We start from the raw sequence: 17,613 nt of genomic DNA on the forward strand, positions 1-17,613 counted from the left end.
TTTAATGTACTTCTTAGGCTAAAAAGTGGGTAGACCAATGAAATATATAATTATGTGATATTTCCCACACAAGCTTGCTTTAGATAGAAATGTAGATGATAGAAGGATGGATTGATAGAATTTATCTAAGTGTTCCTTAGTTGGGGAACAGTTATGCATTTTGTATGAATTCTTCAAACTAAGACCTTGGTTAATTATACAATTGGTCTTTATATACTGTATATCTGGGAAAAAGAGAACAGTAATTAAATACATCAAATTAACAGCTCTCACTTGAGTTACCCCTCCTGATTTCCAGACCCATGTTTATCTGTTCAATAGATATCTCCACTTGGTTGTTCTCCAAACAACACAAATTTGAATGTCTCAAACGACTACTCTTTTTGTTTTTTCACCAACCTAAACTTTGTCCTGTATTTCACATACTGATGAATAAAATAATCACTATTCCTTATTCTGCCCTTAATCATTCCTCTGACTTAACAGCCACAGGCAGTCAAGTCACCAAGTTCTATTATTTTGTCTCATAAGATCCCTCAAATCTCACTTTCAAACTTGTAATTTCTGCCTTAATTTACAATCTCATCAAGTGTTTGCAGAGTAGTAACAATTTCCTAGTTGGCCTACCTACCTCAAGCACCTGCATAAAGTCTTTATCTTATAGCATAGCTTGGATAGTCTTAGACAAAAAAATCCAAGTATTATTCTTCTCATTTACATTTCTAAAAATCTATCAAAATCTTCATTGACTTAAAAAAATACCTTATTATATGACATACATGTTTTTTTTTTTTCCCCAGTTCTTTGCAAGTGCCAAATGTATATCTATGCTTTAGTCACCGTAACCAGCCTACAGAAATGTTTTATGTTCCCAGCTCCATCATTCTTCCATGCATTATGCAGGCATGCTTTTCTGTACTAGGATATCAGTGAAGACAAAAGCAGACATATCCACTGTTTTTATAGAACTTAGAATGTGGATACTAAGTTAAAAATGACACAAATAAACATTAAAGCCTTTGTTCTCCTGTAAACTAATGTGTGATCTTAAAAATTGAATTACCTCAGTAAATTCTCATTTTCTTCTCTATATAATGAAAATACTATTTCATAGCATTTCCTTGTAGATTGAAAACCATAACAGAGTAGTGGAATAAAAGAGAAACATGAGACCCGTTCTAGCAGAGATAAGGCTAGAACTAAGCTTTGTAACAAAGATCGATCTTTGGACAATGAATAGAGAATGATTACAAAGAAAGGAATTAAAGAAGATTGAAATACTAGAGTGAATATAATGGAAAAGAATATAATGAAGGGCCTCATTAAAAAGATGAAGTTTGAGGATGAATGGACAGCAAGATAAACTTGGAGGATGATTGCCAGGTGCCCCAAAGTATAATCAGATTATTGATAAATAACAATTGTTGACTTAAAAAAAAAACATACGATGAGAGTTTGAGTTAAGTTTTATTTGGGGGCAAAATGAGGACTATAACCCAGAAGATAACATTTCAAATAGCATTGAGAAACTGCTCCAAAGAGGTAGGGGGAGGATCATTATATATGTAATTTTGGAGAAGGGGGAGTACATGCAATCAAGCACACATTTTTTGTAAAAAGTTTCTTCTAGTGTCACGAAGGTTACACCTAGTCATAAGGAGTAGATGTTAGTGATTTTAGTGCTTTTCTAGATATAAGGAAATACAAGAATTGAACTTATAAAATTGGCTCCCCAAAACATCTATCTGAAGACCTGTTCTGTCAGTTTTTCCTAAAGGACAGAGTGCCTCATTTCTGTTTTCTACCCTGAACTTCTTTAAGGGGATGTTGAAGATCAGCAGCTATAGCAGCACATGATTTAATCCTTGCAGTGATAGATGGCAAGTAACCACAGCAACTGCTAATTTGTAGTTGACACAAATATGGATCCAGAAATCGGGCAAAAGAAAGGATGTTAGAGTCATTCTTCTACAAGTGATAGCTACGTCCTGATATGAGGTCCCTGATACAGTACAGACTGAAAAACACAAAGGCTCAAGGACAAATTTTGGTGAATGAAACTACTTATAAATGGAAAAAAAAGAAGCAAGCTTGAATGAAGTGAGGAGTAGAGGGATATAAAAAATTAGAAAGTATTGCAGTGTAACAGGAGTTAAGAAAAATTCAGTTATTGAGGTCTCAGCTTTGTGAATTGCAGATTATCAGGGATCTGTGAGAGATCATTTTTGGTAAAGAGAATGAATATACAAATGAGATCTCAATTAACTGAAGAGAATGGAAACAGTATAGCAATAGAAGAAGTGACCATAGACTAGTTGGAGAAGTATTTTAGTATAAACACATTTTAAAAGATAACTATATACGGTGAATCAAATGAGCTTTATGGAATCAAAGAAAAATCTCTAGGTGACTGGGAAGAAATATCATTATCTGCCAAGAGGAAGGAGCTAGCAGAGAAGAAGTTTGAAAGTGACAAATGGGATAATTCATAAAGCAAAATTCTTAAAATATAGAAGGGGATACAATTTATAGCACAAAGGCTGAAGTTACCCTTAAATGAGAATGGAATACCACAAACTCCTTAAAACTAGTTAAAGTGGAAGAGAATGAAGGAAAGCTTAGTGAAGAGATGCTTTGGAGAAAGCTTTGGAGATGATGTTTGATGACGGTCTTATGAGCAGTGGTCATCTAGGGTGAGGTGGAAGGAGAGGAGACTGTAGTTGAAAGTGATGTTGGAAATGTAGAAATAGCTGCCTTTTGGAATATTTTAGTAATAAACTACAAATAAGTAAAATAATTATTAGCCTGGATAAGGTTAAAAACTCCCATTTGAATGCAGAGTTCAAAGAATTGCAAGGAGAGATAAGACAGCCTTCCTCAGTGATCCGTGCAAAGAAATACAAGAAAACAATAGAATGAGAAACGCTAGAGATTTCTTCAAGAAAATTAGAGACACCAAGGGAACATTTCATGCGAATATGGGCACAATAAAGGACAGAAATGATATGGACCAAACAGAAGCAGAAGATACTAAGAAGAGGTGACAAGAACACAGTGTGGTGTGATCTCTCACCTAGAGCCAGACATCCGAGGTCAAGTGGGCCTTAGGAAGCAACACTATGAACGAAGCTAGTGGAGGTGATGGAATTCCAGTTGAGCTCTTTCAAGTCGTAAAAGATGATGCTGTGAGAATGCTCCAGTCAATATGCCAGCTAATTTGGAAAATTCAGCAGTGCCCACAGGACTGGAAGAGGTCAGTTTTCATTCCAATCCCAAAGAAAGGTAATGCCAAAGAATGCTCAAGCTACCAAACAATTGCACTCATCTCACAGGCTAGCAAAGAAGGCTCAAACTTCTCTAAGCCAGGCTTCTACAGTCTGTGAACTGTGAAATTCCAGATGTTTAAACTGGATTTAGAAAAGGCAGAAGAACCAGAGATCAAATTGCCAACATCCGTTGGATCATCGAAAAAGCAAATGAGTTCTAGAAAATCATCTACTTCTGCTCTATTGACTATGCCAAAGCCTTTGACTGCGTCTATCACAAATGTGGAAAATACTTCAACAGATGGAAATACCAGAGTACCTGACCTGCCTCCTGAGACTCTGTAGGCAGGTCAAGAAGCAACAGTCAGAACTGGACCTGGAACAACAGACTGGTTCCAAATCAGGAAAGGAGTACATCAAGGCTGTATATTGTCACCCTGCTTATTTAACTTATATGCAGAGTACATCCGGAGAAGGCAATGGCACCCCACTCCAGTACTCTTGCCTGGAAAATTCCATGGATGGAGGAGCCTGGTAGGCTGCAGTCCATGGGGTCGCTAGGAGTCGGGTACGACTGAGCAACTTCACTTTATTTTTTCACTTTCATGCATTGGAGAAAGAAATGGCAACCCACTCCAGTGTTCTTGCTTAGAGAATCCCAGGGACAGGGGAGCCTGGTGGGCTGCTTTCTATGGGGTCGCACAGAGTTGGACACGACTGAAGCGACTTAGCAGCAGCAGCAGAGTACATCACGCAAACTGCCAGGCAGGATGAAGCACAAGCTGGAATCAAGATTGCTGGAAGAAATATCAATAACATCAGATATGCAGATGACAATACCCTTATGGCAGAAAGTGAAGAACTAAAGAGCCTCTTGATAAAAGTGAAAGAGGAGAGTGAAAATGTTGGCTTAAAGTTCAACATGCAAAAAAATAAGATCATGGTGTCTGGTCCCATCACTTCATGGCAAATAGATGGGGAAACAGTGGAAACAGTGACAGACTTTATTTTGGGGGGTTCCAAAATCACTGAAGATGGTGAGTGCAGCCATGAAATTAAAAGACACTTGCTCCTTGGAAGAAAAATTATGACCAACCTAGACAGCATATTAAAAAGCAGAGACATTACTTTGCCAACAATGGTCCATCTAGTCAAAGCTATGGTTTTTCCAGTAATCATGTATGGATGTAAAATTTGGACTATAAAGAAAACTTAGCACTGAAGAATTTATGCTTTTGAACTGTGGTTTTGGAGAAGACTCTTGAGAGTCCCTTGGACTGCAAGGAGATCCAACCAGTCCATCCTAAAGGAAATCAGTCCTGAATATTCATTGGAAGGACTGATGCTGAAGCTGAAACTCCAATACTTTGGCCACCTGATGAGAAAACTGACTCATTTGAAAGACCCTGATGCTGGCAAAGATTGAAGGCAGGAGAAGGGGACGACAGAGGATGAGGTGGTTGGATGGCATCACCGACTCAATAGACATGAGTTTGAGTAAACTCCAAGAGTTGTTGATGGACAGGGAGGCCTGGCGTGCTGCAGTCCATGGGGTCACAAAGAGTCAGACACGACTGATTGAAAGTTAAAAACAGGAAATTGTCAACCGGGAAACAGAATGATACATCATTTCATTCTACAGCACCTGGGAACGAAGGAAATTAGGTATTTACATGGGACCAGGATCAGCACTAAAGGTTGAAAAGATGTTAAATAATGTTACTTTGGAATAAATCAGTTGGGAGTAGTGTTATTAGAACAATAATAAGTGGAAACTTTGAGGAGTTTTCCAGGTTTGAAGTTGTGAATGTCAACTAAGATAGAGGATTAGGGTAAAGAATATTTTAGACTTTAAGAGGGACACAGGTAAAATGGTCAACGTTGAAAGGAAGCAATATGAAATCAAAGATAGAATTCAGTAAGTATGAACAAGTATGAGATGGTAAAGAATCATACGCTGGTCAGGGAGTGACATTTCTAGATATCTTAAAAGAAAACAATTTTAACTAGCAAATTATATTTGAATATAAAATATTGAGGCAGGAATTAAACCTTTGAGTTCTAGTTTATTGACCATCTGGTGATGTCCACGTGTAGATTCTTCTCTTTGGTTGTTGGAAGAGTGTGTTTGCTATGACCAGTGTGTTCTTTTGGCAAAACTGTTAGCCTTTGCCTGCTTCATTTTGGCCTTCATTTCCAAGGCCAAATTAACCTGTTACTCCAGGTATCTCTTGACTTCCTACTTTTGCATTCCAGTCCTCTAAAATGATAAGGACATCTCTTTGGAGTGTTAGTTCTAGAAAGTCTTGTGGGGCTTCATAAAACCATTCAACCAGCTTCTTCAGCATTACTGGTTGGGGCAAAGACTTGGATTACTGTGATATTGAATGGTTTGCCTTGGAAACGAACAGAGATCATTCTGTTGTTTTTGAGATTGCATCCAAGTACTGAACTTTGGACTTTGTGTTGACTGTGAGGGCTACTCCATTTCTTCTAAGGGATTCTTGCCCACAGTAGTAGATATAATGGTCATCTGTGTTAAATTCACCCATTCCAGTCCATTTTAGTTTGCTGATTCCTAAAATGTCGATGTTCACTCTTGCCATCTCCTGTTTGACCACTTCCAATTTGCCTTGATTCATGGACCTAACATTCCAGGTTCCTATGCAACATAACTCTTTACATCATCAGACTTTACTTCCATCAACAGTCACATCCACAACTGGGTGTTGTTTTTGCTTTGGCTCCATCTCTTCATTCTTTCTGGAATTATTTCTCCACTGTTCTCTAGTAGCATGCTGGGCACCTACTAACCTGGGGAGTTCATCTTTCAGTGTTGTATAATTTTGCCTTTTTATACTGTTCATGGGGTTTTTAGGGCAAGAATCCTGAAGTGGTTTGCCATTTCCTTCTTCAGTGGAATACATTTTGTCAGAACTCTCCACCATGACCCATCCGTCTTGGGTGGTACTACACGGAATGGCTCATAGATTATATTCTTTGCAGCCAAAGATGGAGAAACTCTATACAGTCAGCAAACACAAGACCAGGAGCTGACTGTGGCTCAGATCATGAACTCCTTATTGCCAAATTCAGGCTTAACTTGAAGAAATTAGGGAAAACCACTAGATCATTCAGGTTTGACCTAAATCAAACCCCTATGATTATACTGAGGAAATGACAAATATATTTAAGAGATTAGATCTGATAGGCACAAAGATCTACTGACATAAAGAACAGTGCATAAAGAACTACTGACAAAGGCTTGTGACATTGTACAGGAGGCAGTGATCAGGACCATTCCCAAGAAAAAGAAATGCAAAAAAGGCAAAATAGTTGTCTGAGGAGCCCTTTCAAATAGCTGTGAAAAGAAGAGAAGCTAAAGACAAAGGAGAAAAGGAAAGATACACCCATTTGAATGGAGAGTTCCAAAGAATAGCAAGGAGAGATAAGAAAGCCTTCTTCAGTGATTGGTGCAAAGAAATAGAGGAAAACAATAGAATAGGAAAGACTAGAGATCTCCTCAAGAAAATCTCTATACCAAGGGAACATTTTATGCAAAGATGGGCACAATAAAGGACAGAAATGGTAGGGACCTAACAGAAGCAGAAGATATTAAGAAGTGGTGGCAAGAACACACAGAAGAACTATACAAAAAAGATCTTCATGACCCAGATAACCATGATGGTGTGATCAGTCACCTAGAGCCTGACATTCCAGAATGCGAAATCAAGTGAGCCTTAAGAAGCATCACTACGAGCAAAGCTAGTGGAGGTGATGGAATTCCAGTTGAGATATTTCAGATCCTAAAAGATGATGCTGTGAAAGTGCTGCACTCAATATGCCTGCAAATTTGGGAAACTCAGCAGTGGCCACAGGACTGCAAAAGGTCAGTTTTCATTCCAATCCCAAAGAAAGGCAGTGTCAAAGAATGTTCAAACTACTGAACAATTGCACTCATCTCACACACTTAGCAAAGCAAGGCTCAAAATTCCCCATGCCAGGCTTCTACAGTATGTGAACTGTGAAATATTCCAGATGTTTAAGCTGGATTTAGAAAAGGTAGAGGAACCAGAGATCAAATTGCCAAGATCATTGAGAAAGCAAGAGAGTTCCAGAAAAACATCTACTTCTGCTCTATTGTCTATGCCAAAGACTTTGACTGAGTGGGTCACATCAAACGGTGGACAAGTCTTAAAGAGATGGGAATAACAGAGCACCTGACCTGCCTCCTGAGAAATCTGTATGCAAGTCAAGAAGCAACAATTAGAATTGGACATGGAACAACAGACTGGTTCCAAGTTGGGAAAAGAGTAGGTCAAGACTGTATATTGTCACCCTGTTTAATTAGCTTATGTGCAGAGTATGTCATGCGAAATGCCAGGCTGGATGAAGCACAAGCTGGAATCAAGATTTCTGGGAAAAATATCAATAACATCAGATATGCAAGATGACACCACCCTTATGGCAGAAAGCAAAGAAGAACTAAAGAGCCTCTTAATGAAAGTGAAAGAAGAGAGTGAAAACTCTGGCTTAGAACTCAACATTCAAAAAAATAAGATCATGGCATCTGGTCCCATCACTTCATGGCACACAGAGGGGGCAATAATGGACACAGTGATAGACTTTCTTTTCTTGAGCTCCAAAATCACTGCAGATGGTGACTGCAGCCATGAAATTAAAAGATGCTTGCTCCTTGGAAGAAAAGCTATGACCAACCTAGATAGTATACTAAAAAGTAGAGACGTTACTTTGCAAACAAAGGTCTGTCTAGTCAGGCTGTGGTTTTTCCAGTAGTCATGTATGGATGTGAGAGTTGGACTACAAAAAAATCTGAGTGCCAAAGAATTGGGTTTTTTTGAACTGTGGTGTTGGAGAAGACTCTTGAGAGTCCCTTGGATTGCCAGGAGATCTAACCAGTCCATCCTAAAGGAAATCAGTCCTAAATATTCACTGGAAGGACTGATGCTGAAGCTGAAACTCCAATACTTTGGCCACCTGATGTGAAAAATGACTTATTGGAAAAGACCCTGATGCTGGGAAAGATTGAAGTCAGGAGGAGAACAGGACAACAGAGGATGAGATGGTTGGATGGCATCTCTGACTCGATAGACATGAGTTTGAGTGAGCTCCACAAGTCAGTAATGCACGGGGAAGCCTGGTGTGCTGTAGTCCATGGGGTCTCAAACAGTCAGACATGACTAAGCCACTGAACTGACTCTAGTTTATTAGGATCGGAGTCTAATACACAAAATCAATATTTTTATATCTTGATGAGTATTACCTTCAATTTCAGCTTGAATCCCACTTCATTAGAGGCAAATTCTACATTGATATATTTGTAGGAAAGTTAAATAAGGAGATGGATTCTGAATTTGAGTGTAAATCTTAACTGGAAGTATATTTTATGTAAAATTTGTCACAGAGACTTTATACCATCATATGTTTCACTACCCTCTTTCCTTTTTAATTAATGGAGGGGTAAATAAATTGTGTTTATGTAAAATTTATGTAAAATTTATCACAGAGACTTTACACCATCAAATGTTTCACTACCCTTTTTCCTTTTTAATTAATGGAGGGGTAAATAAATTGTGTTAACTCATGTTGCTTATCTGAATATTTTTAAAAGTACAGCATTGCTCTTAAATCAATAATTAAGGTTTGAATATAGAAAATGAATATAAAAATGCTCTGTGATATAACATGAGATGTTCTGTTGTATTACAGTTAATGAGAGTTATTTTCAGCAAGACAGGATATTTAATCTCATTAACAAATACCATAAGTTGGCTAAATATGGAATGCCTTAATGAATGGTTTATATATTTCATGTGAGGGACTTATGAGTCTGTTAATGTGTCCTGATTATTAGATATATATTAATCTAAAACAAACAAATCAGTGCAAAATGTTTGTCTAAGTGCTTTTTGCCGGTTAGAGAAAAGGGACACTGTAGAGAGCTATTTGATGCTGCCAAATGCCATTAGTTATAAAAAATATAACTGTAAATATTTGACTTTTCCTCTGAAGGCTTCAGATTGCTATGGTGCAAATAGTTGCTTTGGAGACAATTTGAAACTCTCCAAGTAGACTGTTTCTTTCCACTTTACTGAAAAACAATTTTAAATATTTGTACAATATTTGTACAAATAGTAAAAATATTGTACACCCAAAAGATTGATATCTTTATAAAAATAAAATATTGTAAAATATTTTAAACAAAATATATTAATATAACAAAGAATGATTTTAATTTAAAAAATTGGAAACATTACTCAGGAATTGCTTCTACATGTTGTTCACAAGATTCATATCACTGGTTATCCGAAAGAAGTTTTTTTTTTTCTAATTATGCTTTGCAAGTTTTAATTGTAACATAATTATTCCAGGGGACCTGTGTAAGTGATCACATCCACAGACAAGCATTGACTATACTGGTGTATTAGAAACATAAAATAGAGCTTCTACACTTGATGAATTTATACTCTAGCCAGTGACTGAGGAACACCTCCAGTTTTCTGCATCCTTTCCCACTCATATATAGAAATGCTTTTAAAAATAAAAAGACCTATTTAAACAGAATACAAGTAAGAACTTTGACATAGCATGAGTCTTATGTCCTCTTTCCTCTTGATATACATAAAAGGATATACATATGTGTATGTACATTGCATTACTCGATAATTACATAAAATTAATGTATATACACATATACATTAAAAATGATACTGTGATGTTTACAAGATAGCACATAGAAAAATAAAGAATAAATGGTTTAGAATTAAAGGAGTAGAGCGCCAGTATTGAGTAGTCCATGACAGTGCTGGAAATCACTGGCTAAAAGCTCATTACAATATCATAACTGAACATTATAGAATGAATGAGGCAAGGTTTCAGATATGATGAAAAAATAAAGCTATTTTTTCCCCTATACTTTAGAGCTCTGAATCTATCCAGCTCATGTGATGAAAATTTGTACAAGTAAAAAAAAGAAGTAATGTGTTAAATAAGTAAATTTGAACTAAAATTTGAAATAATAAATATAAAGAAAGGAGATATAGGAAAAACAGAAACATCAACCACAATGATCTCACAATGAAAAGACAGGTATTTCTTTTGAATGGAATTGAAGTGTAATCAAACATCTATAAATTAAGATTCTTTTTTTCTAATTTAAATAAAATTAAAAAATAAAGTAACATAGGAAATCTACAAAAAAGAACAGCTTATACATTAGCATTTGTTTTTTCTTACTAAAATGCACTCTTTCTGGGGCACCTTTACAGGCTAATTAAAAAAACAATACATTCCATGGCATTATTGTCTTGATAGCAGTTTTATCAAATAAGCCAGAAATGTATGTCATCTCCAGTGTTTACTAGAAGGCTGCTTTTTGTTATAGAAGCAGATTTGGCATCTCTTGTATAATTTTACTGAATGTCTGAAAGGTAGAATAAAAGGGAGTCTGTCTTCAAGGTGATCCTTTAGTTGTAAAGTGCACTGTGATATAGATAGCTCTTCAAATTCAGTGAAATCTTATGTCCAGTGATACCGAATAGTACATCTACTCCACAGCACATGTTAACTTGGAAAGTTGTGCTGTGTTTAAAAAATTCACTGAATAACAAGAGGATCAACATAAATAATGAATTCTGTTGAAAAAAATTTTTTTTCAGATTTCTATAAATTTAAGATTTCTGTTTTTATAAAAGTAGAGCCAGACTCAAGTTCTGATTTCTACCAAGGCTCTCCTGGTTGGTCCCACAGGACATACACTCATTGCTTAAAAACAGTTGTTCAGACAAGACTGATGAATGAGAATCATTGTTTCAATGATGGGAGAAATTAGATCTCATTAGTGAGGAGATTTGAGGGTGGGAAGGTTTACTTTGGTTCTACTGAATGCTTTTATATATTAATGAGGCCAAATTGAATATAAAGATAATAGGTTAGATAATTTCAGTTCAAAACATGAGAATTGAAGCAGAGTTATTATAAGATTTTATTGTTTTGAACTTTGACAACTTCATCATTAGATATAAAACTCATATGACTTTCTTGTTAGCTCAGTGAGTAAAGAATCTGCCTGCAGTGCAGGAGACCCAGGTTCAATCCCTGTTTCCGCAAGATTCCACTCCAGTATTATTGCCTGGAAAATCCGATGGACAGAGGAACTTGGTGGGCTATAGTCCATGGGGTCACAAGAGTCGGACACAGCTTAGTGACTAAACTACCAAATAGAACTTATATAGAGTCCAGAGGGGGAAACTGAGTCAAGGGTTTGAAATATCACTGAACAGGGAAAGCTACAGAGAATTTTATTCATCTGTGTAAATAAGATGTGATAGAGAAGTTCAGTGACATATTGTTGGAACCAAATGAATCCAAATGTATGATAACACTGGAGATGAGTTTATGCAATTGTGATTGTCTTAGGATATTAAAAGCTGTAGTAGTACCACTAAAGTTCTTTGTATATCTTTTATGACGTTACCCTTTCCTCTTTATGTAGCCAGTCACTTTAATCTAAAAATAATTTGTATATTGAAAATATCTATTCTTTTGAAATTTTATTCAAACACAGGGATTCTCTGTGTATTGTGTTACTAGTCCTGTGCCATGGTTCTTAGTACAACAGGGACACAGAACGTACTTGCTGGAATGTTTGGTGTTCCCTCTCATCTTTTATTTGTTTTCTCTGTGTCCACTTATTACTTTCCCTCTTGATCAAAGTCTCAGAAAACTCTGGAGCATTAGGGAAGTTGCATTTGGTGGTTTCATAAGAGCTGACCCCTACATCTTTCTAACTTACCAACCTCTCTTGGTAGTTACTTGTAAGTGCTGTGGGTGTGAGACCTCAGGAATTGGGCATAAAGAGAGAAAACATTTCCTTCCTTGGAAGAGCAAGTGGTGGGAATCTTCTAGCTGGCTTCTGAGATACTCCTGCCACTGGGAGCAAATCAGACATGGTAAAAGCACACATAGACACGAATGAGAATATTTTGTTGTGTGAAAGAGTCACAATTCTGAAATAAAATGGACTGCTTTTGTGTATAATGAAGAGCAGGAGGAACATATAACTACGATTAAATTGAAGTTCTTGTTTTATATTCTTTTCATAGGTCTTTATTTTGTTTCAAAATCATATTTATCTTCTAGGCACTGTGACATGTTTAGAAAAATGCATGATGTATGAATTATATTCATTCTTTCAGTTCATTGAACATTTATTAAATTCATAGCTGTGGTTAAATAGTGTGCTGAATTTTGAGGGAATAAAAAATAGAAGAGATGTAATTCCTGACCTCAATGAATATTTAAATATCCTAAAAGGATTTAAATGGAATATTTTTCAATTATATAGACAGTATTCAGAAGCCTGAATAATATTAGTATCTTTTAAAGTACTTTATCATTACTCTCTAAATAACTTGACTAATTGGTTTTAACAGTATAAGTAATTAAATAACATATTAGTGTTGATACCAAACAAAATATTTCCAAACAAAATGACATAAATCTTTGTAACATGTAATTAAAGGATTTCTTCCATATTAAAAAGTTGATATTCAGAAAATGACGATTACAATAAAATAATAAATGTCCATGAGTTTTTTTAATAATAAAAGATTACTGACATAGAGAAATTGAGTCATCTAGTAAATATTTGTCTCTCTGGTTAATAAAAGACATGCAATAAAATCCTAAGCAAAAAAGTAAATATTTACAGAGTACACATACAATCAATTTTGAAACACATTTTCGTAATAAATCTCCCATATGGTAATACCCTTGAAATTAAAGTTTGAGAAAAGTAAATACATCACAGTTGAAAAAATAGCAGGGTTTTAAAGGCAAAAGGAAAAAAGGATATTACCTAACAACAGCAACTTTACAGTTCTTGCATCTCGCTCAGCATCTTCCTGAAGCTTTTTCTCCAATTCTTTTGATCTTTTGGCTGACTCCTTGCTCTCTGAACTAATTCCAATTCCCATCTTGTAGTGTTAGATGCTTGTCAGTTTATTTGCTCAAACTTTTTGGAATGTAGAGTGCAGCTGGTGCTCTGGTTTGGACATAGGATGTAAGAGCAATGCTCTGCTGAAGTACCCAACAGCCCATTCCCTCATTTTTGAAGACTCTGCTTTGACTAAAGAGATGCTGTCACCTGACAAAGGGTAAAACCACACAGTTCTATGGCAGCTAAAGAGAAAATTCATTATACTTTCAAATTAAGTGGTTACTTCTGGCACTCCTTCAAACCTGTTCATCTTCCTTAAAGAATAGCATACAATAATGTAGAAAGTTATGAAAATCTGTACACTAAAGATCTGAAATGGGCAATTCAAATAGTGTTTATCACTAATAGGCAATCTTTATTGCAAGATTTAAAGTTATAATTATTAACGAACAAACGTGTGTCTTATCTTTAGGTACGTGAGTCTTCAGATTCTTCATAATCACTGTGATATCACTATCAGAATATTTATATTGAATCACCCAGATTTATAGTTCTGCTATGATTAGATTATGACTCAAAATGATTGAGACACTCTTAGTATCTGTCATCTAACTAGAAAACCTTTTCATTAAAAAAAAAATATACATAGTTCTTAAATCTATACACATTGCTATGCTGCCAAACATAGAATTCAACACAGAGTGCTCTTAAATTATTTATTTTTGTCTCATAGGATCAATTTCTATAAATTGAGCTTTTACTGCTTGTGAGAAAGTTAATCCATCACCATTAATTGAGGGTCTGCTTGGTGGAGACACTGGAATGTGTTTGATTCAGGCAGGGCATTAACTCTTTGGGGCCATTAAGGAACAGCTGTTGTGCTGGAAGGACTTTTATTGATTTGGTACTGAGGGAATAAAAAGCAATATTCTTTGTAACAGTAGGTCATTTGGTTTTTCCTGCAAGGTAAGAATAGTAAATATACCTAAATATGTTCCATGCCTTTCAACTACCCCAACAGCCATCATGTCCTTCTCGATAATCTGCAAGTTTGGGGACAGAGATTTTGTTATACAATTTTTTCGCTTGTTTGTTTATATGAAGCATAAAGCACTTAGATAGTCAAGTGATGTTTTCCTTTTAAGCAGAGTTGGCTACCTGTGGCAGCAGGCAAATCTCTCAGTACACATTTTGGGATTTGTGGACGTGCCTAACAGGGAAATATTAGAATACAGTCAGTCCATCAGCATGTTAGTGCTGTTCTTGTGGGATCGTGGACAAACTCTGAACAGGTGTATTTTTGCATATTCATGGAACAAGGAAATAGGCTGCCAAATTCAATACATAGTCCTGCTGTGTTTACTTTTTCACATAGAATATTAGACTGTCAATACATAAGCATAGTCAAAACTTTCTGGATTTCATCTGCCCAAGCCATGTTATGATAGTATAAAGATGTGGAAAGGTAGGTATGCAAAGCATGTGATGTTGCTTTTAAAATGCAAAGGGCCTGCCCCAAAGGAACAAGATTTGCACCAGCTGGTTTATTTATACTCACTCATGAACACAGAGTCCATCCACACTAACAGCAATGCAAAAGAACACAAACATTAAAATCTTTTCCTTTTTGTTTTTACATTTTGTTTTATATTCAATTTTACAAAATTGAATATAGAGTACCTTGAATATAGAAGACTCTTATGTGTTCCATAGCAATTATGAATAGATAAGGTACTTCCTATAACAGCATTCAAGTAAATATACTCCCTATTTTTTTTGTTGGGGACATTCCATGGCTTTGAAAGGGTATGCAATTTACTGAGACTTCTAAGTGGGCTACTGATGAAAAGCTCTTCCGGGAAGTAATTGTATATTTTCTGCACTGTATACAATTACAAAATTCTACTTTGCTGCGTGACTCAGCAGCAACTTCAACTTTATGAGATTGTTATGTGATTTTTTCATTAGTCGCTAAAATAATCTTGACATTAAATTCAAGGTATATCTATATTTAGGGGAGGGAAGCTGGGGATAGCCAGAGAGAAGAGAAAGGCTTCTCATTCCTCTCCCTTGGGTGCCTGAAACTCAGCTTCACTAATGAGCTGTGGTTGTTAATATAGCTATTAATCCATGTTGCTTCACTTATCACTCACTATGCTTTTCTGGACCTAAGAAAATTATGGAAATAAAATAGTAAATTTTGTTAGAGTGAATACAGTATTTTATTAGCTTAGGTATCCTCCATTTTATTTGACATAGTGCTAACTATTAGAAATATTCAAAAATTATTTTTTGTTAGTGCATTGATAGAGACCTGGGACCTTTTTTGTGTGTGCTCTGTTGAGGTGACAACATGGTTGAATATTTCCAAGGTTCAGTGTCATGATGGATCTGTCTCAACATCCTTGAAATTTTAAAGTGACTCAAAAAATCAACAAAAAGACCAATTTTAGTCTGTGTATGTGTACTATGTCGTGTCAGCCATGTCCGACTCTGTGCAACACTATGGACTGCAGCCTGTCAGGCTCCTCTGTCCCTGGGATTCTCCAGGCAAGAACACTGGAGTGGGTCACCATGCCCTCCTCCAGGGGATCATCCCAACCCCAGGATGGAACCCATGTCTCTTACGTCTATCTGCATTGGCAGGCGGGTTCTTTACCACTAGTGCCACCTGTGAAGCCCAGTTTTAGTCTAAAATAGTGTTCATTTCTAGATTACAACTGTTAGCCCCATAAGTACATCTTTTTTTTTTTTTTTTTAATCAGCCTTAAAAATAACACCAGCATACTCCCTTTCTACAGAGCTTTGCTCTGTAGTGAGGGAAAATTGATAAAAGATGACAACAGGAAAAGGTAACTAAATTAGATGTTTTTGTTTAAGGAACTATGTGGCCATAAATTTTGTTTCTTCTTTAAAAGAAGAAACATAAAGCTGTCCAGTTCAGTTCAGTTCAGTCGCTCAGTCGTGTCTGACTCTTTGCGACCCCATGAACTGCAGCATGCCAGCACCAGGGTCTTTGCAAATGAGTCAGCTCTTAGCATCAGGTGGCCAAAGTATCCTATCATATTAGAGTTTTACATAGTGACCAACTAAAAAAGGTAGATTGCTGTACATATACATATACACACACACAGATATACATACATTGTGTGCACAACCCACACACAGAGAGAAAGAAAGAGACATTGTATTGGAGAATCGTGGTCTTTTCAAATAATCATTGCAAAATAACTTCTAAGGACATTGTTGCCTTTTAAAAAAAATCACAGTATCAACCTGATCAGGAATATCTTCTGTGGGAACAGGCTGTGCAATAAAGAAAGCTGAGGAGGTGTAAAATACAGAGAATGAGTCCTCAGCTTTAAAAGTCATTGACAGACCACAAGCTTGAGTGATGTGGTGATTTTTCTTCTTGCTTTTTGGTCAAGTTCTCTGTTGAATCTTCAGACTGGCATATTAGATTTACATTGCTGTTTTAAATTTATGTTTAACATGTAGCTTGAGATATCCTGGGATTATTTCCCATTTGCTTTTAATATTGAGATTCCAACCTACATTTCTGGAGAGGTCTCTTTTGCCAGTATTACTGAGTCTTATATAGTTGGGTTTTTACAGGTGGTGCTAGAGGTAAAGAACTTTCCTGCCAATGCAGGGGACATAAAAGATAGGTGTTCAAACCCTGGGTTGGGACGATCCCCTGGAAGGGGAAATGGCAACCCATTCCAGTATTCTTGCCTGGAGAATCCCATGGACAGAGGAGCCTGGTGGGCTACAGTTCATGGGGTGATAAAGTGTCAGATACGACTGAAGCAGCTTAGCATGCAGCACATGTAGAGTCATCAAGCTGGATATCCCCTGACACTGTGACCCATGGCTGACTTCCATAAGTGGCTTCAGTGGCTCAGCCCCTTCTGGAAATTGTCAAAACAGCTGCCGTCTGTATTATTCTTTAATTTGTTTCCATATCTTATAGGAGGTGTTGACTTTAGGCTTTGGATCCCTGAGTGTTTTGAGTCTTAGCTCCCTTAGCAATGACCTTTATCTTTGTATATTCCCATGAAATTTGAGACAAACTATCCCTTCTTTACTAATGGTACTCAAATGTGTACTTCTGGGAGCCCTGTGCATGGTATTGCCTTTTGAGAGTTCATGTCTTTGGGGACTCCTTGAGAGCAGTCTTTCCATCTTGAGGGAGTAGGGCAAAAGTTGCTGTTTCAAGTTAGCACATTCAGATGGTGCAATAAGTTTACACTACCAGCATTAAGCAGCTCTTATGTCTTTGGAGGTAATGCAAACATTGAAGTTAATGTCTATCTTTATTTTTCTAATTTCTATCTTTTACTTTTCTATGGATTAGGATATAATTATATGTGATGATTATTGGAA

General features: G+C 36.4%; 1 protein-coding gene across 2 annotated transcripts in view; it reads right to left on the minus strand.

Annotated features, from left to right (window-relative positions):
* The window catches only part of GNAT3 (G protein subunit alpha transducin 3), a 59,131-nt gene extending 45,736 nt beyond the window's left edge, over positions 1–13,395 (minus strand). The window contains exon 1 of one of the 2 annotated variants that reach the window (XM_005900847.2): positions 13,147–13,395. In XM_005900847.2, coding sequence (XP_005900909.2) covers positions 13,147–13,264 — 118 coding nt within the window. In that variant the 5' untranslated portion in view covers positions 13,265–13,395. The remainder of the gene's footprint in view (positions 1–13,146) is intronic. The other variant, XM_070369688.1, reaches the window with a different exon arrangement.
* Between the last annotated feature and the right edge of the window lie 4,218 nt (positions 13,396–17,613).

The sequence above is a fragment of the Bos mutus genome, chromosome 4, assembly GCF_027580195.1.
Source record: "Bos mutus isolate GX-2022 chromosome 4, NWIPB_WYAK_1.1, whole genome shotgun sequence".
NCBI lineage: Eukaryota > Metazoa > Chordata > Mammalia > Artiodactyla > Bovidae > Bos > Bos mutus.